The 27,998-nt window shown below is 36.7% G+C and overlaps 1 protein-coding gene across 1 annotated transcript in view; it reads left to right on the top strand.

Moving 5' to 3' along the window:
- The window catches only part of LOC144437109 (beta-catenin-like protein 1), a 64,780-nt gene that overhangs the window by 10,548 nt on the left and 26,234 nt on the right, over nucleotides 1-27,998 (top strand). Inside the window, exons 4-8 of the mRNA XM_078125961.1 lie at nucleotides 4,817-5,054; nucleotides 7,505-7,598; nucleotides 10,783-10,947; nucleotides 19,278-19,336; nucleotides 27,278-27,426. Of these exons, the coding sequence (XP_077982087.1) occupies nucleotides 4,817-5,054; nucleotides 7,505-7,598; nucleotides 10,783-10,947; nucleotides 19,278-19,336; nucleotides 27,278-27,426 (705 nt within the window). The remainder of the gene's footprint in view (nucleotides 1-4,816; nucleotides 5,055-7,504; nucleotides 7,599-10,782; nucleotides 10,948-19,277; nucleotides 19,337-27,277; nucleotides 27,427-27,998) is intronic.

Raw genomic sequence — 27,998 nt, 5'->3', positions numbered from 1 at the left:
GGAAGTGGCCTGTTTGCGTGTAGCAATTTCTATGTCCTCAGCCTCATATTTTGATAAGGTCATGTTTTCATAAACATTGTCACACTTTAGCAACAGTTCATTGTACGCGAGGTCATGGAAGGACGGGTTGTAGAGTTCAGTGAGCGGCTTGACCAGCTTTGTTGACGTGGGTACAAATTGCTTGTATGTGTCAGGATGTACACGTAACACGGCACTTTTTACACCTGTTTGCTCGAGTTTAACCACGAAGTCTTTTAATTCGCCCTGTGTTAACGATGGTGCAGACTTTCTAGTCGGGGCTTTCCCTTTGTCACTACCGGTAATCACACGTTCCGTGGCACTGGCGTTGCAAAGCAGTTTGTATTTCTTGTTTGGTCTGGCGAAGTTTATGTTCGAGATTTCTTCAAATGTAACCTTTTTCAGAGTCGGTGGTAGCCATGAACAGACTTTTGAGGTGCATGCTGACATGTCAGTTCTTCTTTTGAATTGAGTCACTGCATCGATGTAGAATAGGATCGCTCCTACATGAGAACAGGCTTCACCAAGCCCAGCCATACAAATACAATGAGCGGTAGTCACTGTACCGTCTGCTGTGAGTGCAACCCATACGCGGTTCGGGGGCGAAGTGAAGATGCTCTGTGAATGCCGTACTTTTCCCACAAACAGAAATCCAGTGTTGGGGTCGTCATTGATTTTGATTTTTTTGCACATTACATCAAAAGTTTGTCCGGTAACAACGAATTGGTATGCATCTAAACTTTTGTACGATTTCAGTTGTGAGTGAGTGTACAAACTCGGCTTGCTAATAAAGTATGCATAAATATCAGCGTAGGTTACCTCCGGCCACAACTTTGGCTCATTGCAGTCGAAATCGGACTTCAAAAATGTGTACGGGTCCGATTTTAGTCCACAAATATGTAACTTTTGAAGGTAGCGTTGTTTTGCATCCCACGTACTTTGAGGAACGTAGAGGTTGAACTCCGCCCAGAGGCGCGGCTAACGACGTACTTTGTTTACCCGCCATTGTTCGTTCTTGCCACTCAATATGGCGCCGCCTGGGTTGCTAGGTAACGGATGACGTACGTGCATATCATCTATTAGATTGCCATATTATCAGCAATAAAATTGTAAAGAATTGAGGAAATTTTGTGAGTTTAGTGTTGTCATTTACATGACTTTAGCAACTTGTCTGTAAGAAAACTTGTATGGTTTCCCTTGTTGCGATATCACTTAATTTAATGCAACAAGCCTATTTAATATTCATTAGAAGAATTCTGTAACGAATCATGGTATTCGAAGTATACAGTTTAGGAAACCAACAAATCAAATATCGCGATGTGTTCATGATATTAAATATGATTGGACAATATTGACGTCGGCAATCAAGGTCGTGACCCCAGCACATGGTTATGAAAGAAAGCCTGCAACTAGATACTTTGGCTAGCCACGTCCGGTCCAGTTTCTCAGGGTTTGTTTTGAAGTTAGAGACGTTATTTCTGTACGACTTGAAGAATTTTACAATATATCTGATTGATAAATATGGATTACATCAACACGTGGATAAATTTAACCCGACACGAACGTGCGCTGTGCTCTCCCGATTCCATACGTACATTGTACATACACTGCTTCAGCTTTGATCGGCGGAACTATCCTAGTATAAGCTTACTGCCGCGGCCGCGGTGACTGCACAAAACTTGACAACACTACCCCTCTACCGATATATAATAATCACCTGTATACCGTGATAAAAACAAGCAATAATTCGAGTCCCCAACAAGTCGATGAGACCTACTTCTGTTCTGTCCGATCCGAATGCGAGTTTCTTAGGTTTTATATGGGTTTCAGACTCGGACTAGAGTATTATGCCCTAGACAATAATAGATGTAAACTTGTGTTCACAAGCCAAACATGTGACAATACAAGACCACAACGATGCCTGGCAGCCATTTTGTTTGCAATTTTTCCATGTCCAAAGCCATAACTCAGACATGCTTGAACAGATCTCATTCAAAGTTGGTATTAGGACAGTGTTCTATAACATAAATGTGCATATCCATTTTCATCGTGATACGATCCAATATCACTGCCTGGCAGCCATATTGTTTGCGAATTTTCCATGTCCAAAGCCATAACTCAGACATTCTTGAACAGATCTCATTCAAAGTTAGTATTAGGACAATGTTCTATGACATACATGTGCATATCCATTTTCGTCGTGATACAATCCAATATGGCTGCCTGGCAGCCATTTTGTTTGTGAATTTTCCATGTCCAAAGCCATAACTCAGACTCCATTTTCATCGTGATATGATCCCCCATACTCAACCAATCCTTTATTGTTGGAGGCATATTCCATGTCCAACAAGCACACACAACATATCTAAGTCTGTTTGTTTTAGGTTCACAAATGTTGTTGCGTGATCAGAGTAGTGATAATTCCTTAAAACCCAATTATAACGGGGACTATGTCATTCTCAATGACTTGTTCCTATACAGTATCATTACTATTTACACCTCCACTCATAGATAGAAACCATGTTGGCATCCAGACTATCATTCCTATGACCGTCCTTAACTATGTTACTTACATTGAGTTAGTAAGTTATGGTGAAATAAATAAGACACTATTGAATGTTGTTGACATATTTCCTATGGACAATTTTCAGCACATTTTTTTTCTTCCCAGTTTGTACACTACACATCATGCTGTCAACACTCATACTAGTTCACTGGGTGAATGCACCATTTTCGTAATCATAGTGTTTCTGTCAATAGCAAAAAAGACTTGTGTATGAATTTAAACTTCAAAAATATCAAGTGTGGTGCTGAGGCCATCAATCATCTTGAAACCGAAATTATTTGGCGAAGGTGTTTCAAAAACAGCCTACCATAATCAAATGCATGCTACACAACCATGCCTGTTTCGGTTCTAGATTCTTTTGATTTATTGCTGAAAGCCACTGTCGTCATCGATCTATAAATCCTTTTCAGAAGTCAGTAAAAGGACAAATTACATCCTTTTCTATGGCGGTTAGTACATCCAAAGGCACAGCAACTCTTTCCCATACATGTACTGAAATTTCAAATGAAGTGCTGGAAGCAGAAGACACATGTTACAATGCCACTCACTTTTGCCACTCAATATGACGTCAGTCGTGATTTAGCCTCGTTCCCATGGCAGATGACGTCATATGCATATTATCTTGTATCTCAAAAAGCACTTGGTGAATGAGACTGAAATTTGGTGAGATGTTCCTAGAAGTGATATTCTGCAGATTTTCTTCAAAACATTTTGATACAATTGGCCCTAGCAACCATGACCATGCCCTTTGCAACAATGGCAGTATATTTTGGTCCAATAACAACATCATCTGGTAGGCAAGTGAGTAAACATTCAAAAAATGAATGCAAATATCCCTAGCAACCATGGCCACGCCCATAGCAACAGCCAAATGGTGGTGTATTTCTCAAAGATAACAGGGATTCTCAGACATGTAAACATTCAAAAAGTATGAAGATATGCCTAGCAACAAGAGCACACCCATAGCAACTGCCAAATGATCACATATTGCAAAGAGAACAGAGATTAATAGACAAATGAATAAACATTCAAAACATGTATGTAAACATACCTAGCAACAAGACAAAGCCGATAGCAACAGGAATTCATAGACAAGTGAACAAACATTCAAAAAATATGCAAATATGTCTAGCAACATGACCATGCCCATAGCAACAGCCAAATGATTGCATATATTGCAAAGATAACAACAGGGTTGGGTACACAACTGGATAATCATTCAGCAAATGAACACCTATAACTAGCGTAGATCAGCAGGTAGATAAACATTTTTAAAAACTGGACAGTTGTGCTACAACTCCATTAGATAGAAGAAATATGAAGTATATAATGATCTCATCAGTAATATGCAAAATAGGTGTAAAAATGTGAATTTTGGTCAAAAATTTATTTCTCAAAATGTACTTGGTGAAAGAGACCGAAATTTGTTAAGATGTTTCTAGAAGTGTTATTCTGCAGATTTTGTTCAAAACATTTTGACCCAATTGGCCCTAACAACCATGACCATGGCATTAGCAACAACCAAATGCCAGTATATTTCGATCAAATAACAATATCATCTCATGATCTGGTAGGCAAGTTAGTAAACATTCAAAAAATGTATGCAAATATGCCTAGCAGCAAGACCATGCCCATAGCAACAATTGAATGATCACATATATTGCAAAGATAACAGCAGGTATTAATAGACAAGTGAAGAAACATTCAAAAAAGTATGCAAATATGCCTAGCAAATTCGGTTTATAATTCTTTTCCTCTATATATAGGCATCTTTCTGTTATTAATGTAAACAATAATCACCTGGCTGACACCTACTAGGGTCATTTAAATGATCCAATGTAAATACATGTAAATACTTTACATGTAAATTTTAGGCGTCGTTCTTTTGAAAAGTGTGCCGAAACACTGAAATAAGCCTGTCAATCAAGTATTTGAGTGAGCAGGTGATAATGTATACAAATGGTATGCAAATGAGGGGAACATCATATATCTTAACATTGGAATGGTACCTGTAGTATCGAATGATACAATTTTGTCCAAAGAAAAATGATACAAATTGGGTTAAAGGTGTCAAACTTTATTCAGAATGCATTCATTCCATGTTTATACATCAATGAACATTTTTATGCATGTGCATCACAGCATCACAGGGTTTGACAATACTTTATGTTGGTAGTGTATGTATTATGTTTTGACATTTTGTATAATATTTTACATTCTTTTTGATTTTAGATTTATGGAATCTGAAATAAATTTAAATGATGTCATACAAGAAATGCACGTCATAGCAACTGTACCCGAACTTTACCATCACATTGTTGACTTGAATGCAGTGCAGTCATTGCTAGGGTTACTAACACATGACAACACTGATATATCGGTTGCTACGGTAGACCTACTACAAGAATTGACTGATGTAGACACACTCAGTGAAAGTGAGGATGGGGCCACAGCTCTGATAGATGCATTGGTAAGTTGTTACTTTAATTTAAAATAACTGCTTCCTATAATATTATAACTGTACTTTACTGATATCTGAATACTATCTACAGTAGTACTAATGTTACGGTTGTTACCTGTCAAAACGATCACTTTTCTGATCATTAGTCCCCACCGGACGAAGTCCGGGACGGGGACTTATGGATTGGGTACCATCCGTCCGTCCAGAGCAGTTTCTTGGAGATGTGTGGACAGATTTTTTTCAAATTTGGTACAGGGGCAACATACAATGGCATACATATGCACGTCACGTCATGCACGCCTGGCAGCCATTTTGTTTGCGAATTTACCATGTCCAAAGCCATGCTTGAACAGATATCATTCAAAGTTGGTATTAGGACAGTGTTCTATGACATACATGTGCATATTCATTGTTGTCGTGATACGATCCAATATGGCCGCCTGGCAGCCATTTTGTTTGCGAATTTTCCATATCAAAGCCATAACTCAGACATCAGTTTTGTGGTCATACGCAATAACACCAACATCGAACATTGACTGCCGTTTTGATGATGTTTAACGTGAATATCATGGCGTTTAACGTCCCATATCAGAAAGTGATATTTCACATTAAACGTCATCAAGAACGATTGATCTGAGCATAGGTATATGATAAGGAGAATTACTGCTCGGTAGAGATTGCGATTTCTCGATAGCAATACATAGGGATGTGATTACAGGCAGTGTTCTGCCAAGGTTTCCAACTAGTGGGGACAAAGGCCCCTTGGTTGCAAAAAGTGGGGTCATTTGACAGGGAGTGGGGTCAATTATTTATTGTCTATGGAATTATATATATTACCTCAGACTACTATAGAGATACCATGGTCTGAGACATTCCATTACACATAGATTATTACCTAACTTCATAAAAACAATTCCATTCATAATAACAGTTCCCAGTAAGCTGTATTTTGAAAATTGTACACTACACATTACACCTTAGAAAAAGAAGGCAATAAAAATTATGTAATTTTAAGTCATTTCTACAGAGTATATTATATATTGTTTAGAAAGATTGAACAGCCAGCTACTAGTCACAAATTTTAATCTGAATATCAATGAATAGCAGTGCTCAAATTTATGATTCCTTTTCTCAGACCAGGACAAAGAACAACTTCAAAATTAGTGAACATATGATTGAATAAAAACTTTGAGAAATTCTAATCTTGTAACCACTTGTTTCAATTTTACAACTGTTACATTGCCATGTTTATCATTCCCTCTTCAAATTCATGACAAGTTTTTTAAAAAAAAAAACATTTTGAAGAAAATAAACTCCCTGACTTTAAAAAGTACCAAATGTGAACGAAAAACTTACAAATAATACAGTCAAACAAACTTTAAAATAATTTATTTTTATTAATTACCATCACTGGCTGTGTAACAACATGATTTCGTCCTGCTATATCAAAATGACAGTATTAGTTACATATTGTAAACTTGATACTGAAAGCTGACATTAGGTGTCCTTGAAACTATGAAATCTTGAACTAAAACTATCAACAACGTCAACGTTAGGATGCATGATTGTAATACCACTGTAATTATTTTCTGATTTGTACAACAAGTTCATTTGTCATGTCTGACCGGGCGCACATGCATCGGCCGTCTCTAGTGGCTGCCAGTGATCACTCATTGATTCAGTGCCCAACATTCACATGTGTCACTGTCAACATCATGCAACATGATCCCCTAACGCAGCTTTGTCAGAATCAAAATACACATGTACTCATTTTGTTAACCCATCAACAAATGAATATCACAACCTGTCCCATAAAATTTGGTTTACTAAGGCTTATGTGGCAGATAGATGTTCCGATTTCCCGTAGCAAGTTCAGTGTTTCGCACACGTCAGTGAGTAGGTCAGAGGTCGCGACAGTGACGGTAGACAAAACATGGGAAGAGAGACGTCCATTCCGGCGTCTCATCTACTCGACTCCCTCTAATGTTTCAATTGAAGATTATGTTTATCAAAGTTAATCTTTTTGTTGCATATTAATGCATTTTTTGCATGTTAACAATAGAACTGCGCGTTGTCACTGTATCTTATATGATGTCAACAAAACTGTCGCTTACAGAGTCAGTATACTTTTTGTGGTATTGACGCCAGGGCCTGTTCCTGGACTTAGGTGTCTGCCCTACAATGAATGCACCAAAATGACGCAAGGTGGGACAATTATTGCGTCATTTGTAATTTTAGGGGGCCACTGTCGCAAGGCCGCGGCCTCGGCAGAACACTGTACAGGTATATGTTAAGGTGTATTACGGAAAAATTAAGTGTCACTTTTATGATTCTGTGGATATTGTATTTAAAACCATACATTTTATGATTGTCTTTATGCTTGGTTACAAACCTCTTTCTACCATGTGGTATATACATGTATTGGTAATCAAAATACCTGTCATTTTTTGTTCCATTAGTTAGACAACCAAGTTGTGGCTACACTGGTACAAAATATGGATAGGCTAGATGAAGGTGTGAAAGAGGAAGCTGATGGTATTCATAACTCGTTAGGTAAGTTTAAACTGCTGATGGTATTCATAACTCCTTAGGTAAGTTTAAACAGCTGATGGTATTCATAACTCCTTAGGTAAGTTTAAACTGCTGATGGTATTCATAACTCGTTAGGTAAGTTTAAACTGCTTACGGTATTCATAACTCGTTAGGTAAGTTTAAACTGCTTACGGTATTCATAACTCGTTAGGTAAGTTTAAACTGCTGATGGTATTCATAACTCCTTAGGTAAGTTTAAACTGCTGATGGTATTCATAACTAGTAAGGTAAGTTTAAACTGCTGACAGTATTCATAACTCCTTAGGTAAGTTTAAACTGCTGACAGTATTCATAACTCGTTAGGTAAGTTTAAAGTGCTGACAGTATTCATAACTCCTTAGGTAAGTTTAAGCTGCTGAAGTATTCATAACTCCTTAGGTAAGTTTAAACTGCTGACAGTATTCATAACTCGTTAGGTAAGTTTAAACTGCTGACAGTATTCATAACTCCTTAGGTAAGTTTAAACTGCTGACAGTATTCATAACTCGTTAGGTAAGTTTAAACTGCTGACAGTATTCATAACTCGTTAGGTAAGTTTAAACTGCTGACAGTATTCATAACTCCTTAGGTAAGTTTAAACTGCTGATGGTATTCATAACTCCTTAGATAAGTTTAAACTGCTGACGGTATTCATAACTCCTTAGGTAAGTTTAAACAGCTGACGGTATTCATAACTCCTTAGGTAAGTTTAAACTGCTGTCAGTATTCATAACTCGTTAGGTAAGTTTAAACTGCTGTCAGTATTCATAACTCCTTAGGTAAGTTTAAACTGCTGACGGTATTCATAACTCGTTAGGTAAGTTTTAAACAGCTGACAGTATTCATAACTCCTTAGGTAAGTTTAAACTGCTGACAGTATTCATAACTCCTTAGGTAAGTTTAAACAGCTGACAGTATTCATAACTCCTTAGGTAAGTTTAAGCTGCTGACAGTATTCATAACTCCTTAGGTAAGTTTAAACAGCTGACGGTATTCATAACTCCTGAGGTAAGTTTAAACTGCTGACAGTATTCATAACTCATTAGGTAAGTTTAAACAGCTGACGGTATTCATAACTAGTTAGGTAAGTTTAAACTGCTGACGGTATTCATAACTCGTTAGGTAAGTTTAAGCTGCTGACGGTATTCATAACTCCTTAGGTAAGTTTAAACTGCTGACGGTATTCATAACTCCTTAGGTAAGTTTAAACTGCTGACGGTATTCATAACTCGTTAGGTAAGTTTAAACTGCTGATGGTATTCATAACTCGTTAGGTAAGTTTAAACTGCTGACAGTATTCATAACTCCTTAGGTAAGTTTAAACTGCTGACAGTATTCATAACTCCTTAGGTTAGTTTAAACTGCTGATGGTATTCATAACTCGTTAGGTAAGTTTAAACTGCTGATGGTATTCATAACTCGTTAGGTAAGTTTAAACTGCTGACAGTATTCATAACTCCTTAGGTAAGTTTAAACTGCTGACAGTATTCATAACTCCTTAGGTAAGTTTAAACTGCTGATGGTATTCATAACTCCTTAGGTAAGTTTAAACTGCTGATGGTATTCATAACTCCTTAGGTAAGTTTAAACTGCTGATAGTATTCATAACTCCTTAGGTAAGTTTAAACTGCTGACAGTATTCATAACTCCTTAGGTAAGTTTAAACTGCTGATGGTATTCATAACTCCTTAGGTAAGTTTAAACTGCTGACAGTATTCATAACTCCTTAGGTAAGTTTAAACAGCTGACGGTATTCATAACTCGTTAGGTAAGTTTAAACTGCTGACAGTATTCATAACTCCTTAGGTAAGTTTAAAGTGCTGACGGTATTCATAACTCGTTAGGTAAGTTTAAACTGCTGACGGTATTCATAACTCGTTAGGTAAGTTTAAACTGCTGACAGTATTCATAACTCGTTAGGTAAGTTTAAAGTGCTGACGGTATTCATAACTCCTTAGGTAAGTTTAAACTGCTGATGGTATTCATAACTCCTTAGGTAAGTTTAAGCTGCTGACGGTATACATAACTCCTTAAGTAAGTTTAAACTGCTTACGGTATTCATAACTAGTTAGGTAAGTTTAAACTGCTGATGGTATTCCTAACTCCTTAAGTAAGTTTAAACTGCTTACGGTATTCATAACTCGTTAGGTAAGTTGTAAACTGCTGATGGTATTCATAACTCCTTAGGTAAGTTTAAACTGCTGACAGTATTCATAACTCGTTAGGTAAGTTTAAACTGCTGATGGTATTCATAACTAGTTAGGTAAGTTTAAACTGCTGACGGTATTCATAACTCGTTAGGTAAGTTTAAACTGCTGATGGTATTCATAACTCATTAGGTAAGTTTAAACAGCTGACGGTATTCATAACTAGTTAGGTAAGTTTAAACTGCTGACGGTATTCATAACTCGTTAGGTAAGTTTAAGCTGCTGACGGTATTCATAACTAGTTAGGTAAGTTTAAACTGCTGATGGTATTCATAACTAGTTAGGTAAGTTTAAACTGCTGACGGTATTCATAACTCCTTAGGTAAGTTTAAACTGCTGACGGTATTCATAACTCCTTAGGTAAGTTTAAACTGCTGACGGTATTCATAACTCCTTAGGTAAGTTTAAGCTGCTGACGGTATTCATAACTCGTTACGTAAGTTTAAACTGCTCACGGTATTCATAACTCGTTACGTAAGTTTAAGCTGCTGACAGTATTCATAACTCGTTAGGTAAGTTTAAAGTGCTGACGGTATTCATAACTCGTTAGGTAAGTTTAAACTGCTGACAGTATTCATAACTCCTTAGGTAAGTTTAAACAGCTGACAGTATTCATAACTCGTTAGGTAAGTTTAAACTGCTGACAGTATTCATAACTCCTTAGGTAAGTTTAAAGTGCTGACAGTATTCATAACTCCTTAGGTAAGTTTAAACTGCTGAAGTATTCATAACTCCTTAGGTAAGTTTAAACTGCTGACAGTATTCATAACTCGTTAGGTAAGTTTAAACTGCTGACAGTATTCATAACTCCTTAGGTAAGTTTAAACTGCTGACAGTATTCATAACTCGTTAGGTAAGTTTAAACTGCTGACAGTATTCATAACTCCTTAGGTAAGTTTAATACATGACCCAGGAACAGAACATTTTGAATTGACTGTCTTTTATCTTTTCTGGAACAGGTATAATTGAAAATATTCTAGAATTCCGTCCTGAAGTAGCTCCGGAAGCTGCCAAACAAGGCTTGATGCAGTGGTTACTGAAGAGAATCAAAACTAAAATGCCCTTTGATGCAAATAAATTGTACTCTAGTGAAATTTTAGCAATTCTGTTACAAAATCATGATGGTAAGTGATTTTTGTCTTAATATTTATTACATTTCTGGGATTAGCTAATTTCAAAATAATAATAATAGATGGAAATACATGGAGGAAATGTAGTGACCAAGTGGGTTGTTATGGCAAAAGTGTTAAGTGTTTAGTACCCTGGCCACCCTTATTCCTTTAGGAAATGGATTGATCTTTCACTTTTCCCCAGACTAATGAGCTCCATTTGTCTGTGTAGCCATAATTCATCATTTCTCAGACAAGCAACATCTGGTTTCTTTCAAGCTTGGCAAAAAGGTGACATGTCATATGGAACGTATGCAAATTGACCGAATGGCAGCCATATTTGTAGGTAAGATTGTTGTCTGGGCTAGGACATCAGGTGAATTTATCAATAAAACTATGTAAATCCACTCGTATATTAATTTGGAGCACTGGAGTCAGAACTAGCAAAGGGCATACCATACTGTACATAAGTAGTAAACACAGTCACAAACTTTGACAAATTAAGAGTAATTAACATTTTGCTGGGTAGTCCAGTGTGCCATAACGACAACTCCCTGAGTAACACGCATACCACAATGGCTGCATTAGTAAGAGGATTGGACATACAGATATTTAAGTATTTTAGATGCCTCACTAAATGTTATGAATGTTGGCATTTTGTCAATTGTTACAAATTTGAAAAAAAACTTGTTTGATGGATGACAAATATTTAGTACAACTGAACTTCTTCGATTCAGTAGTGCTTTAGGCATTGCAAATTGTCTGTCTGTCTGTGTGTGTAAACAACTTAAAATCCGTAGGACCAATACGCCGTATTCCGGTTATCGAAGAAGCCCCGAAAAGATAAAAGATATGATTGTTTGGCCACTAGGGGCGCTGTTTTAGAACCGGAAGTGAGGGCCAGAATTGTAGAGCATTGTTGCAAAGCATAGAGTCTATAGGCATCGTAACCACTGACTAAAGATTTTCTGTCATTCCCCGTAACTTTACGCTATAATATTGCATTATCGCCCATCAAATAACGAAATAGCAAATTAACCTCTTGTTCTCCTAATATTTTGCGTAAGTTTGGCTCTGCAATTCGACCGTGAGGAAAACCCAAAAGTAGCAACATTTTGAAACGGGTAGTACACTGACATCTCACTCACGTTTTCAGTGTGACCTCGTCCATTTGCGTTACCGTTGGAGAAATTGTAGCGATTGCTTCCAGTCAAACATCGGAACGGAAAAAGGTACAAAAACAGAGGAAAGAACCCTCAAAATCACAATATACGCTACAGTTATTGCAGCTTGTATAAAACCAATCTGATTAAAATCCGATGTAGATGTCGGCTAATCGTTCATTGCTATTTTACTTTCGTTATTGTGCCTGAAATGACCTTCGTGGTACATGTTTGATCGCCTCCTCTACCGATCAGGACAAAAACGTAAACATGTACCACGAAGGTCAATTCAGGCAAAATAACGAAGGTAAAATAGCAATGAACGATCAGCCGACATCTACATCGGAGTTTAATCAGATCGGTATAAGACATGGTATGATGAGTGAACCACGTAAACGTTACATGGAAGGCCGATTCATTGAAGGGGTGGGCGGTGTGGTACATCAATAACAATATTTATGATTCGTTGCCGACTTCAATGGGTTTTTTTATACACTGATGGTCCTGAATGAAGAATAGCAAGCTAAAAAAAGTGTGATAGTAAAGATGAGTATATCAATAAAAATATGTTTATGCCAACTTATAACCAGTACATGAAATGTTTTTTTTTCCGGACAAAGTTTTATGATTTCACCCGTGGTGCTACACCACTGTTCTAATAAACAAGAAAGGCCTAAGTATGCGGCGACATCAGTTACAATATAAACATGTGGCTTGGTAATTGTCGACCGAACTCTCAATATTGCAATGACTGTAGCTGGAAGCTGTTCAATCTGATTAAAACCCGATGTAGATGTCGGCTAATCGTTCATTGCTATTTTACCTTCGTTATTTTGCCTGATATTATTTTTCTTGGTACATGTTTACATTTTTTAGCCTGATCGTAGAGGAGGCGATCAGGCAAGCTAAAAAATGTAAACATGTACCAAGAAGGTCAATTCAGGCAAAATAACGAAGGTAAAATAGCAATGAACGATCAGCCAACATCTACATCGGATTTTAATCAGATTGGAAGCTGTTGTCAGATTTGTAATTTTCTAATCGTTCTTTTGTCAAGCAACAGACACCAGTAAGGTAAAGAAATATGTTTATCATGTCTACATCGGGTATATTTCGAAGGTCCTCCGTCCAACTTTCAATGTTTCCGCTGTCGATTAGTTCTATCTTTTGATGCTTGACGTACATCCACTATTCGTCTCCTCGTCCGTTCTCTCAGAAAATTATCATTTTCTAGTGTTTCAAGACCAAGGTTGACAGCATTTCTGGCGATATCTAGTAGATTTAGAAGTAGTAATTTTCCACTCTTTTATGAATGCACGGAGTTCTTTTACGCCCATTTTGTTGACAGCTTCATACATCGCCATACTGTTAGATGCCATGACGAAAATTCTGGCCCTCACTTTGTCAGATATGGTGCGCCCTCTCGCGATACTTTCCTGCGAAACAACCGGAAGTTCGATAACCGGAATACGCCGTATTGGCATGATATTTGATGGGTGTCTTACCTTGGATGTCTAGATGGGATATTGTTCAAATGAAAATGATCTTACCACAAGTGTGTGATTTGGGTCAAAAAATGGGATTTTTGGTCAAAAAACTTAAACTCAAAAATACTCAGCAGATCGGTCTGAAATTTAGTGGGAACATTCTTAGGGGTGTTTAGATTAGGAATTGTTCATGACATGATGATCCCATCATTGATATGCAAATTAGGGCTAAAAGAATTTATATTCGTCAAAATTTATCATTCCAAAAGTACTTGGTTGATTTTTGCTGAAATTTCACAGGGATGTTTCTGGGGATGTACATATCAAGTGGTATTAGGGAGATGATCGAATTAAAGATGGAGGTAATCACCTGTGTTGCCCCCAGGTGTCCAAAACCACCCTTGCCCATCCTTCCAAACCCTTGAAATGGCGATAATGAAGTGTGAATATTTTATGGCAGCTGTTCATAGTCACCGTCTGCCTGCACTGCCCGCAGTTAAATAACATATGTAAACATCTATTGTCATGATTCTGAAGTCGTCTAAACGTGGTTGTGTGATTGTCTGAAAGATTTGATTGTTTGGTTCGATGAGTAATACAACTTTAATTAATAGCCAGAGTCAATTAGAAATGTAGCCACAGTTCAAAATAGTGAGGTTCCTGTCCTCACGCTACCCATTCACCACTGTCACAAGTGTGAAAGAAAATGTCAAATGGCGGGGAAAAAATCAAAGTTGTTCTCCACATTGGCTAATTCTCATCAACGAGAGCCCCATCTTTTCCCATATGCATATAATACAAAACATTTGACTGGCAGCCGCCATGTTCTTTTGATGTACAGAAATCGCAGTCATCATACATACAAAGTTTTATACACTATAACTTAGGTCTGTTAGCAAGATTAAATGTAACGTTATATTGAGTATAAATGCATCACCGACCATTGTAAGTTAGAAATAGTTCAGTGTATTGAAAAGCCAGCATGCATATCCACGTACAGGCCGTGTGGCTGGGAAGCATGCCTACCTATTGCCAAGCATGTTGGTTGAAGTAACGTTACATGCTCATGATATAGAAGTATGGTTTTGACATTCATATCGCCGATAACAGACTTGTTTTACATATTCTAAAAGAGTATATAAATGCCTCGGAAGAGACCACCTGTCACTCGATTTTCCATTTCTATGGTGTTTTAGAATCTTCACTTCACACATAACAAAATCGTCTCACTTTTTTTTCTGCCATCTGTCATTCTTTTGCAACATGCCTCGAAAGTTGACAAATTATAATGGGAAGCTTATTGACAGATTTTTGTCACTTAATCATCAATTTCCCACGTAATAATGTGAACTTACAAATTCCCAGCCACTCTTTGTAAGAACAATACCCAAAAAAGCACCAGCGAAACTTTAGAACTTAGTCTGGGGGCTTGAAAATGTAAACAGAGAAAATGTCGATTTTCGAAATACAGCATAAAATTTGACTTGCAGAAGATTTCCCGGCGTGTCATGCAATAAAAATATCACCAAGCAGTGGATAAAACGAGTCTCCAGTTATTCTAATTGTTGTTTTGATTAATACAAGTGTAGCATCGTAGAAACATGGCAAATCGAGGTCATTCGACTGGAATGTGATACACAAGATCACATTGCAAATGGCGCGGAAGCCTAATATATTGACGTCATCTCATTAATTAGTAATCACAGGCATGGCCAAAGTCAAGTCCAAGGTTATTATGATGTTAATCTGTCTGGCGGCAGATCCATGGTGCTATCTATAGTGTGTCTAAACTTCACTTTTCCCGGAAGCACTTCCCGATACAAATATTTTTCATTTTGAATTTCGGAATAACTGCATTATGTTAAATTTTGCTCAGTTTCAATTCTCAAACATGAGAAATTTCGTAACTACTTGTAGTACCATGGCCACTTTCTAAACCACGACGGAATCACCATGTTACTATTTCATTCAAAATATAGTCTGAAGCTTCGAATGTGCGATGAAAGGGGTAACCTACGTGATTTTACACATTGCCACATAAATTTAGGCAAAAAGTTAGTGTCTGCTTACATCTGTATGTACACATTCCATTAAATCCAAAAGGGGAAATTGTTACAGAAGTCATGCTGAATTTGGCTGTTACAATGAACCCAAAATGTTTCTATGCTCCTCAGTTTGATCGCTACATAAATAATCTTTCCACGCAGCTAGCTTGCTACAAATTACATGTAAATCATTTTCTTTTAGTTAGTTGTGCAACTTGTGGTGTCTTTCGCGTTTGATTGTCTGACGCATTGCTCATGTTGGCATTTGAAAATGGCTAAGTCTTTCGATTAAAAATATCTTTCAAAATGTATTGGCATATCACTGCGTATCAGACACATCGATATCGTAGACAGACGGATATACAAAACTAGACTCGATTGTTACGAGGGTTTGTTTTGAAAATTGAAATACATAGCTCGGGTGATATTAGTGTTGTACCCATTCGGAGGAGGAGTACATGCACATGAATATTGACTTTATTGTGGAAATAGGACATCTAGTCAATCATAAAACAGCCTTAACCGACATTTTGTAAGAACACGGAAGGAAAATTATAGGAAAATCAAAGACATTTCAAACCAACTTGAAATCGGAGATGCGAGATATTATGGAAGTATTCCGGAAGTACAAATTAAAGCAAGCTCAGATCACTGTGCGTTGGTGATATTGCCACGAATGTTATACGCTACTTGTGAAGTTTATTTTGAACCGAGATATCCTGATTCAGTCAAAAATGGCCCAATATGTAAACCACGATAAAAAAATTGTCGCCTATCTAACGATTTTGGTGTGTTCAAATGTCTGTATTGATCGATCGACCGACCAGAAGCCTGACATGTGTACGTTATGATTTTGACAGTGAGTATGCACTGACGGTCTGTGCCGCAACGGAAAGTTCTGAAACTAGACAGTTACTAATTCACACATATCATTTTGGCATTGACACTTTCCACAGGATTTTGGAGTATTCTACAGGTAGGTTTCTGGAATTTCCAGTCTTTTGAATTGAATGTATATTCATCAATCTGCAGCAGTCCCTCTCCTTGGATGTTGTAGTACGTGATTGAAATGTGTCAGCTTGCATTTTACTGTGACCAAAGTATCAACAGTTTTCAAAGTACAAGAATCAGATATGAGGACATGAGCAGTAAATCTTGAGACGGTACGAAACTCGGTCATCAGTGAATTTCGGAAATATATTTGCAAATGTCGGTATTCTTTGAGAGGTTTTACTCGTTTGTTCATATGTGTTATATAGACGTTATTAACGTTGCAATGTTACTACTGGAAGAGAAAGGAAGTTACGCCTGGGATACCCACATCTTTTTCTTTCCTTCGTGGTACCGTCATGGAGATATCTCCCCTTTTACTCTATATGGTTACAGTGCTAGTGATCCGTGTGTGATCTGAGCATGTGCGAATTTGACACCGCATATATTTTGCATAATCCTCTGTCAACCGTCTTAGTTGTATGCAAATATCGTGAGTTTATAGTGATAAAATAGGGCTTCTTTAGGCATTCACTATACAGTAGGCATTCAGTAGGGACACATTTGCCCGCAATGCCACACATTGACCCGCAATGCCACACATTGGCCCGCATTGCCACACATTGGCCCGCAATGCCACACATTGACCCGCAATGCCACACATTGACCCGCATTGCCACACATTGGCCCGCAATGCCACACATTTGCTCGCAATGCCACACATTTTGTTTGTGAATTTTCCATGTCCAAAGCCATAACTCAGACATGCTTGAACAGATCTCATTCAAAGTTGGTATTAGGACAGTGTTCTATGACATACATGTGCATATTCATTGTTGTCGTGATACGATCCAATATGGCCACCTAGCAGCCATTTTGTTTGTGAATTTTCCATGTCCAAAGCCATAACTCAGACATGCTTGAACAGATCTCATTCAAAATTGGTATTAGGACAGTGTTCTATGACATACATGTGCATATTCATTGTTGTCATGATACTATCCAATGTGGCTGCCTGGCAGCCATTTTGTTTATGAATTTTCCATGTCCAAAGCCATAACTCAGACATGCTTGAACAGATCTCATTCAAAGTTGGTATTAGGACAGTGTTCTATAACATACATGTGCATATCCATTTTTGTCGTGATACAATCCCCCACACCCGACCCATCCTTTATTGTTGTAGGCATGTTCCATGTCCAACAAGCAGACACAACATATCTAAATCTGTTTGATTTAGGTTCACAAGTATTGTTGCGTGATCAGAGTAGTGATAATTCCTTAAAACCCAATCATAGCGGGGACTATGTCATTCTCAATGACTTGTTTATATTTATGTTTGATGAATCTCATCGTGTCTAAACAGCTAACCCGTCTAGAATTTGGCATCAGGTGATCCTAAAACCTAAAGCTATGTCGGATGTTTTAAAAACCAAGAGTTACAGGTACAAGTAAATGAGGTAATGTATACAATAAGTGTCGTGCCTTGCTTGGGCTAGCTGTGAAATTATGATCCTAGTCGCAAGAAATTGAATTGGTTGACATGTGCATTTGTCATGTACCATCATTTATAGTTGTGATGACGCAACAACGGAAAAAAGTCTCTTGAATTCAGGAACTTCTGTTTAGGTGTTGGTGAATAAAACTATGTTTTCGTAGCATTCAAGTGGTTGTTTTTGTCATTCATTTATTTGTACATCACTCCCAGGCCAGGTGGTTTACTTGGCCATACGGTTATTTTAGAACAACATGCAAGACGAGAAAAATAGCATTGCCTCTTTTTATACCATTTTAATAAGAATTAAAAATCCATATTGCAATTTTGATGCATGCAAAACGAAATGAACTCTTACCCCCTCCCCCCTAAATGAAGGTATTATGTTTGTCGTGCATCAGTTTTAAAATGACACAGCCCCTAAGATAACAGGGATTCTTTAGACAAGTGAACAAACATTCAAAAGGTGTCTGCAAATATTCCTAGCAACAAGACCACACCCATAGCAACAGCCAAATGATCAGGTATATTGCAAAGGTAACAGGAATTATTAGACAACTGAATAAACATTCAAAAAATGTGTGTAAATGTGCCTAGCAACAAGACCACACCCATAGCAACAGCCAAATGATCACATATATTGCAAAGATAACAACAGGGTTGGATAGGCAACTGGATAATCATTCAGCAAATGAACACCTATACCTAGTATGGATGTGGTAAACAGTTTTAAAAACTGTACAGTTGTGCTACAACACCATTGGCACTATTTTTGTAACAGTAACTGCAAAATTTGAACTTACGAGAGCTACACAACTAACACACTATGGTCAATTATTTGAAACTACAGAATAATTGATAGTTTTATAAATACATTTGACACATGTCTGATATTTATCAATAATATTTACATGTTCACTCGATTTTATTTCCATTGGACGAGTCTCCTGCATTGTATATGTATAATGATACCAGTCGTCCATATCTCAGTGTCAAATCAAGCAACCTTCATTTGCTAATCTTGTTCAACCATCCCATATGGGAGGCATTCAGTATACATCTTGTTAATCCTCTATCTGTCACGGGGATATTTATTTTTGCATGTAACAAAACAACAAGTTTGGAATAACAGGATTAAATTCAGGGGGCTTGTTATTGTTTTCAGAAAACCGAGAACTTCTTGGTGAATTAGATGGAATAGATACTTTACTCCAACAACTAGCAGTAAGTACTGTCATATGATACTTTACTACAACAACTAGCAGTAAGTACTGTCATGTGATTCTTTACTACAACAACTAGTAGTAAGTACTGTCATATGATTCTTTACTACAACAACTAGCAGTAAGTACTGTCATATGATACTTTACTACAACAACTAGCAGTAAGTACTGTCATGTGATTCTTTACTACAACAACTAGCAGTAAGTAGTGTCATATGATTCTTTACTACAACAACTAGTAGTAAGTAGTGTCATATGATGCTTTACTACAACAACTAGTAGTAAGTAGTGTCATATGATACTTTACTACAACAACTAGCAGTAAGTACTGTCATATGATTCTTTACTACAACAACTAGTAGTAAGTACTGTCATATGATTCTTTACTACAACAACTAGCAGTAAGTACTGTCATATGATTCTTTACTACAACAACTAGCAGTAAGTAGTGTCATATGATTCTTTACTACAACAACTAGTAGTAAGTAGTGTCATATGATACTTTACTACAACAACTAGCAGTAAGTACTGTCATATGATTCTTTACTACAACAACTAGTAGTAAGTACTGTCATATGATTCTTTACTACAACAACTAGCAGTAAGTACTGTCATATGATTCTTTACTACAACAACTAGCAGTAAGTAGTGTCATATGATTCTTTACTACAACAACTAGTAGTAAGTACTGTCATATGATTCTTTACTACAACAACTAGTAGTAAGTAGTGTCATATGATTCTTTACTACAACAACTAGTAGTAAGTAGTGTCATATGATTCTTTACTACAACAACTAGTAGTAAGTAGTGTCATATGATTCTTTACTACAACAACTAGTAGTAAGTAGTGTCATGATTCTTTACTACAACAACTAGTAGTAAGTAGTGTCATATGATTCTTTACTACAACAACAACTAGTAGTAAGTACTGTCATATGATTCTTTACTACAACAACTAGTAGTAAGTACTGTCATATGATTCTTTACTACAACAACTAGTAGTAAGTACTGTCATGATTCTTTACTACAACAACTAGTAGTAAGTACTGTCATATGATTCTTTACTACAACAACTAGTAGTAAGTACTGTCATATGATTCTTTACTACAAAAACTAGTAGTAAGTAGTGTCATATGATTCTTTACTACAACAACTAGCAGTAAGTACTGTCATATGATTCTTTACTACAAAAACTAGTAGTAAGTACTGTCATATGATTCTTTACTACAACAACTAGTAGTAAGTACTGTCATGATTCTTTACTACAACAACTAGTAGTAAGTACTGTCATATGATTCTTTACTACAACAACTAGTAGTAAGTAGTGTCATATGATTCTTTACTACAACAACTACCAGTAAGTAGTGTCATATGATTCTTTACTACAACAACTAGCAGTAAGTACTGTCATATGATACTTTACTACAACAACTAGCAGTAAGTACTGTCATGTGATTCTTTACTACAACAACTAGCAGTAAGTAGTGTCATATGATTCTTTACTACAACAACTAGTAGTAAGTAGTGTCATATGATACTTTACTACAACAACTAGCAGTAAGTACTGTCATATGATTCTTTACTACAACAACTAGTAGTAAGTACTGTCATATGATTCTTTACTACAACAACTAGCAGTAAGTACTGTCATATGATTCTTTACTACAACAACTAGTAGTAAGTAGTGTCATATACTTTACTACAACAACTAGTAGTAAGTACTGTCATATGATTCTTTACTACAACAACTAGCAGTAAGTACTGTCATATGATTCTTTACTACAACAACTAGCAGTAAGTACTGTCATGTGATTCTTTACTACAACAACTAGCAGTAAGTAGTGTCATATGATTCTTTACTACAACAACTAGTAGTAAGTAGTGTCATATGATACTTTACTACAACAACTAGCAGTAAGTACTGTCATATGATTCTTTACTACAACAACTAGTAGTAAGTACTGTCATGTGATTCTTTACTACAACAACTAGTAGTAAGTACTGTCATATGATTCTTTACTACAACAACTAGTAGTAAGTACTGTCATATGATTCTTTACTACAACAACTAGTAGTAAGTAGTGTCATATGATTCTTTACTACAACAACTAGCAGTAAGTAGTGTCATATGATTCTTTACTACAACAACTAGTAGTAAGTACTGTCATATGATTCTTTACTACAACAACTAGTAGTAAGTAGTGTCATATGATTCTTTACTACAACAACTAGTAGTAAGTAGTGTCATATGATTCTTTACTACAACAACTAGCAGTAAGTAGTGTCATATGATTCTTTACTACAACAACTAGTAGTAAGTACTGTCATATGATTCTTTACTACAACAACTAGTAGTAAGTACTGTCATATGATTCTTTACTACAACAACTAGTAGTATGTACTGTCATATGATTCTTTACTACAACAACTAGTAGTAAGTACTGTCATATGATTCTTTACTACAACAACTAGTAGTAAGTACTGTCATATGATTCTTTACTACAACAACTAGTAGTAAGTACTGTCATATGATTCTTTACTACAACAACTAGCAGTAAGTACTGTCATATGATTCTTTACTACAACAACTAGTAGTAAGTAGTGTCATATGATTCTATATTTCTCACTGCATTCATGCATTCACATATCACCTGTTCTATAATTTACTATAATTACATGCTTATTTAACTATATTCACATATCACCTATCTATAATTTACTATAATTATAGTATCATACTATAGTTCTAATACCAGAAAAAGTCGCTGGAAAATTGTCTTGTAGGCATTTTTTAGGTAGAAGTTGGAAGGCAACTTTACTTTATATAGTAATTTTATGGTGGTCAATTAAAAAAACATGCCTTCAAAGTGAAATTTTGAGATCTTACCTGTCAAATTTGCATACATTTGCGTATATTTGACTTTTTGTATTAAAATTAGCTAGAAAGAAACATCATTGAGTAAAAATACTTTAATAAAGCCATCACGATGCCTTTTTCCCAACTTCTGATCAAGTAAGATACATGTTGTGAGCAATGTATCATCATGGGGAGAATTCAATACAGTGGCCATGTTGAATCTTTGATATTTTGTGCACAGTTTTTCCTATGTTACTGTGGCCAAAAAAGCGACAAATCGCTCTTCTGTTTGTATTATCAATGGCTGTTTGAAAACTTGCTCTTCTGTTTGAAAAATCACTCTTCTGTTTCAACATTGCTTTTCTGTTTCAAAATGGGATCCACCTGTAGGGTATAAATAACCCATGTTTACCACAGCTCGATGAGCAGTCCCCCCTTTTCTTGCCAAAGGCTTTCTCAGTTTAGCACACTAAGATTTTGGTCCATACTTTTGGTTTGCATGCTAAATTGTACACAAATCATCTTCCCTTATTTTTATTGTCCCTGGAAGAATCTTAGCTTGGGTCCTAAGTCTGGACTCTGTACGTAGTAGACGATAGCCCTGACCTGTGTGTCATTGGGCCAGTGTGAACTTATTCCCTATGATAGACACTTGACTAGTGTGTTGAGTAAATATTATCCCTCTTGCCCTTACAGTAGACGCCCCCACCCCCTTTTCCTTTTATCATACAGCATATTATTCTTATTATTGTCAATTTGATTTCAGAGTTAATAAATATTTGTTTATTGACTTTTCACTTCATTTCTTGTGTTCTCATATCATTTGGTGTGCTGAGCATTAACTTTGTTAATTATGTCTTGTTTATTTGCCATAATCCCACAATAGAAACTATGGAACTTCACATTGGTGGCAGCAGTGGGATGTGGGTTTGTTTGTGTTTATTCAAAATGTTCATTTTTGAGAACAAGAGAAACCGACAATATTCAAACTCTTAATTTTATCAATGCAACCACTATTATAGTACAACATCAACAAAATTAATATGGCCTCACTGAATGACACATTATCAACAGACAAAACAAGCAGTGATAACGATACATCTGAAATGATAATAATAAAATTATCAGGTGACAAAAGAAGTATGGTAGACAATAACACAGATACGGAGAATAAACTTCACAACGAAGTACCATTAGAAACGTAGTGTTGAGAACAGTAGAAAAAGTATGGTCAACTCTCTTTGGTGTCAGATCCAGAGAAACTAACGAGGTCCCCAGGAGTGATTTTCAAACAGAAAAGTGATGTCTAAACAGAAGAGCGATTTTTTAAACAGAAGAGCGATGTTGAAAAAGAAGAGCGATTTTTAACACAACTGAATTGATAAGGCTCAGTGGTGCAATAGGCATGGTGCAGTGTCTGTCTGTCTGTCTGTCTGTCTGTCTGTCTGTGTGTCCTTCTGTATGTGTGTGTGTGTATGTGTGTGTGTGTGTGTCTGTGTGTCTGTGTGTGTGTGTGTGTGTGTGTGTGTGTGTGTGTGTGTGTGTGTGTGTGTGTGTGTGTGTGTGTGTGTGTGTAAACAACTTAAAGCCAAAAACTGCTTGACCGATTGCTTTGATATTTGGTGGTCATGTTACTTCTGGTGTCTAGTTGGGAAATTGTTCAAATGAAAATGATTGAATCAGATATGTGGGTTTTAGGTCAAAATATGTGATTTTTGGTCAAAAAACTTAAACTCCAAAATCACTGGGCAGATTGGCATGGAATTTGGTGGGAACATTCTTAGGGGTGAGTAAATTAAGATTTGTTCATGACATTATGATTACCTCAGTAATATGCAAATTAGGGCTAACAATGTGTATTTTTAGTCAAAAACCTATAATTCCAAAACTACTCAGCAGCTGAAATTTAATAGGGACGCATCTGTGGGTGTATAGATGAAGAAATGTGAAGCATATAATGATCTCATCAGCAATATGCAAATTATGTGTTAAAATGTGAATTTTGGTTTTAAAAATGTACATCGCAAAAAGTACTTAGTCAATGAGACTAAAACTAGGTGAGATGTTTCTGGAATTGTTATTCTGCAGATCTTCAAATATTTTGACACAATTTGCCCTAGCAACCATGACCACGCTATGAGCAACAACCAAATGGCAGTATATTTTGGTTAAATAACAATATCATCTGATAGGCAAGTGTGTAAACATTCAAAAAATGTATGCAAATATCCCTAGCAACCAGCACCCGCCAAATGGTGGTGTATTTCACAAAGGTAACAGGGATTAATAGACAATTGAACAAACATTCAAGAAATGTATGTAAATTTGCCTAGCAACAAGACCACACTACAACTGCCAAATAACCATGTATATTGCAAAAATAACAGGAATTGAAAGACAAATATATTAAAAATGTATGTAAATGTGCCTAGCAACAAGACCATGCCCATAGCAACAACCAAATGATCACATTTATTGCGAAGATAACAATAGGGATTAATAGACAATTGAATAAATATTAAAAAATATATGTAAATTTGCCTAGCAACAAGACCATGCCCTTAGCAACAGCCAAATAATCACGTATATTGCAAAGATAATATCAGGAATTCATACACAGGTGAACAAAAACATTAAAAAATATATGCAAATATATCTAGCAACATGACCACGCCCATAGCAACAGCCAAATGATCACGTTGTATATCGCAAACGTGGTTGGATAGGCAACTGGATTCAGCAAATGAACACCTATTCTTAGCATGTACTAGCATATGGATAAATATTTTTAAAAACTGTACAGTTGTGCTACAATGCCATTGGTGGTATTTTTTTTGAATCAGCACCATCAAATTACCCCAAAAAGTTGCCTTCCAGTATTTAGTCCAAAATGCCTACAGCGTTCACATTTTCTGAAATTGGAACCAGACTATATACGTTAATAATGGTGTCCATTATTAATGAAAATATGCACAGAAAGTGTGTCCATAGTTGTCAAAATCTGTGAGATTTAGCCATCAATCATCTTTGTCAAGACACAATGACAAAGCAAGTGTTTAAACTTCATGAGAAATATTTCCTTCTAGTGGAAAGAGATTAGATTTTTATACATGTCCATTTCATTGACTGAAGTGATGTATTTTCCAAGGAAAATGTTTGCTTTGATTTCATAAAAATATATAGATCTCACTCTTGGTTAGTGATCATTTTTTCACCTAAACCCTAAATTGGGATATTGATTTCATTAAAGATGTGTATTACCACACTTAAGCTTATTGACATCTGTTCCATAAACATGCACCATACCACGTATGTAGTGTACAGTAACATCACAAGCACCATACACCACATGTGTAGTTTACTGTAACATCACATGCACCATACCACATGTGGAGTTTACTGTAACATCACATGCACCATACCACATACGTAGTGTACAGTAACATCACAAGCACCATACCACATGTGGAGTTTACTGTAACATCACATGCACCATACCACATGTGTAGTTTACTGTAACATCACACGCACCATACCACATGTGACGTTTACTTAACATCACATGCACCATACCACATGTGTAGTGTATTGTAACATAACATGCACCATACCACGTGTATTGTACTGTGACATCACAAGCACCATACCGCATGTGACGTTTACTGTGACATCACATGCACCATACCACATGTGTAGTGTATTGTAACATCACATGCACCATACCACATGTGTAGTTTACTGTGACATCACATGCACCATACCACATGTGACGTTTACTGTGACATCACAAGCACCATACCGCATGTGACGTTTACTGTAACATCACATGCACCATACCACATGTGTAGTGTATTGTAACATCACATGCACCATACCACATGTGTAGTTTACTGTGACATCACATGCACCATACCACATGTGACGTTTACTGTGACATCACATGCACCATACCACATGTGTAGTGTATTGTAACATCACATGCACCATACCACATATGTATTGTACTGTGACATCACATGCACCATACCACATGTGTATCGTACTGTGACATCACATGCACCATACCTCATGTGTAGTTTACTGTGACATCACGTGCACCATACCACATGTGTAGTTTACTGTGACATCACATGCACCATACCACATGTGTAGTGTACAGTAACATCACATGCACCATACCACATGTGTATTGTACTGTAACATCACAAGCACCATACCACATGTGTAGTGTATTGTAACATCACAAGCACCATACCACATGTGTAGTGTATTGTAACATCACAAGCACCATACCACATGTGTAGTTTACTGTAACATCACATGCACCATACCACATGTGTAGTTTACTGTGACATCACATGCACCATACCACATGTGTAGTTAACTGTAACAACACATGCACCATACCACATGTGTAGTGTATTGTAACATCACATGCACCATACCACATGTGTAGTTAACTGTAACAACACATGCACCATACCACATGTGTAGTGTATTGTAACATCACATGCACCATACCACATGTGTAGTTTACTGTAACATCACATGCACCATACCACATGTGGAGTTTACTGTGACATCACATGCACCATACCACATGTGTAGTGTACAGTAACATCACATGCACCATACCACATGTGTCATATTCTGTGACATCAAAAGCACATGCACCACATGTGTAGTGTACTGTAACATCACATGCACCATACCACATGTGGAGTTTACTGTGACATCACATGCACCTTACACCACATGTGTAGTTTACTGTGACATCACAAGCACATGCACCACATGTGCAGTGTATTGTAACATCACAAGCAACATTCCACATGTGTAGTTTACTGTAACATCACAAGCACCATACCACATGTGTAGTGTATTGTAACATCACATGCACCATACCACATGTGGAGTTTACTGTGACATCACATGCACCATACCACATGTGGCATTTTCGGTGACATCACAAGCACCATACCATATGTGTAGAGTACTGTAACATCACAAGCACCATACCACATGTGTAGTGTATTGTAACATCACAATTAATGTGTTTTTCTGCATTTTTAATTCTTGGACAGGCCTTTAAACGACATGATCCATCATCAAATGAAGAATTTGAAATGATGGAGAATCTGTTCAACTGTTTGTGTTCAGCTTTGATGTTTATGTCAAACAGAGCTAAATTCCTGCAAGGAGAAGGACTTCAACTGATGAATCTTATGTTAAGGTAATTAGTATTTTCAGCATATCTGGGCGTTACATAATGCTAGTGAAAAGAACCATTCAATCTGAATGAGAATTGTAAATCTCTTCAATATCTTAGCACTCTTTTGAAGCCACTAAACATTTAAATCTTTGTTTGTTGAGAGGTTTTGTGGCAATTAGAAGCACAACAGTTGGACTGCATGTTTACAATATGGTGATGCACATGGTGAATGTGTTGCGTATTGTGTAAGTTAATGCAAGTTTGGCTGCTTCATGTCTCTTGTTCATAATGTGAACAAAGTCTTGATACCTTGATATGGCCAAATAAAAAAAAAGTTGTTTGGTTCCGGTTACCCAACCCCTCTTAGTTTTTGACGCCAACCCAAAACCTTTTTTTAGCTCCGCTGTCAGCGAAAGCTGAAAGCGTAGCTTTAGGTATAGGTTGTATAGAGTATAGAGAGTAGAGTGAATCATAGGTGTCCGTCAAACTTTTATATTTTCATTATTTTCTCCGAAAGTGACAGTCAGTATTCTTAGATATTTGGTGTGCATGTTCCCTGGGGGGAGGCTATTCAGCTTTGTTCATGCCAAGTT

The sequence above is a fragment of the Glandiceps talaboti genome, chromosome 7, assembly GCF_964340395.1.
Source record: "Glandiceps talaboti chromosome 7, keGlaTala1.1, whole genome shotgun sequence".
NCBI classification, from domain to species: Eukaryota; Metazoa; Hemichordata; class Enteropneusta; family Spengelidae; genus Glandiceps; species Glandiceps talaboti.
The sequence above is the reverse complement of the archived record's forward strand: the minus strand, read 5'-3'. Positions and strand labels throughout refer to the sequence as shown.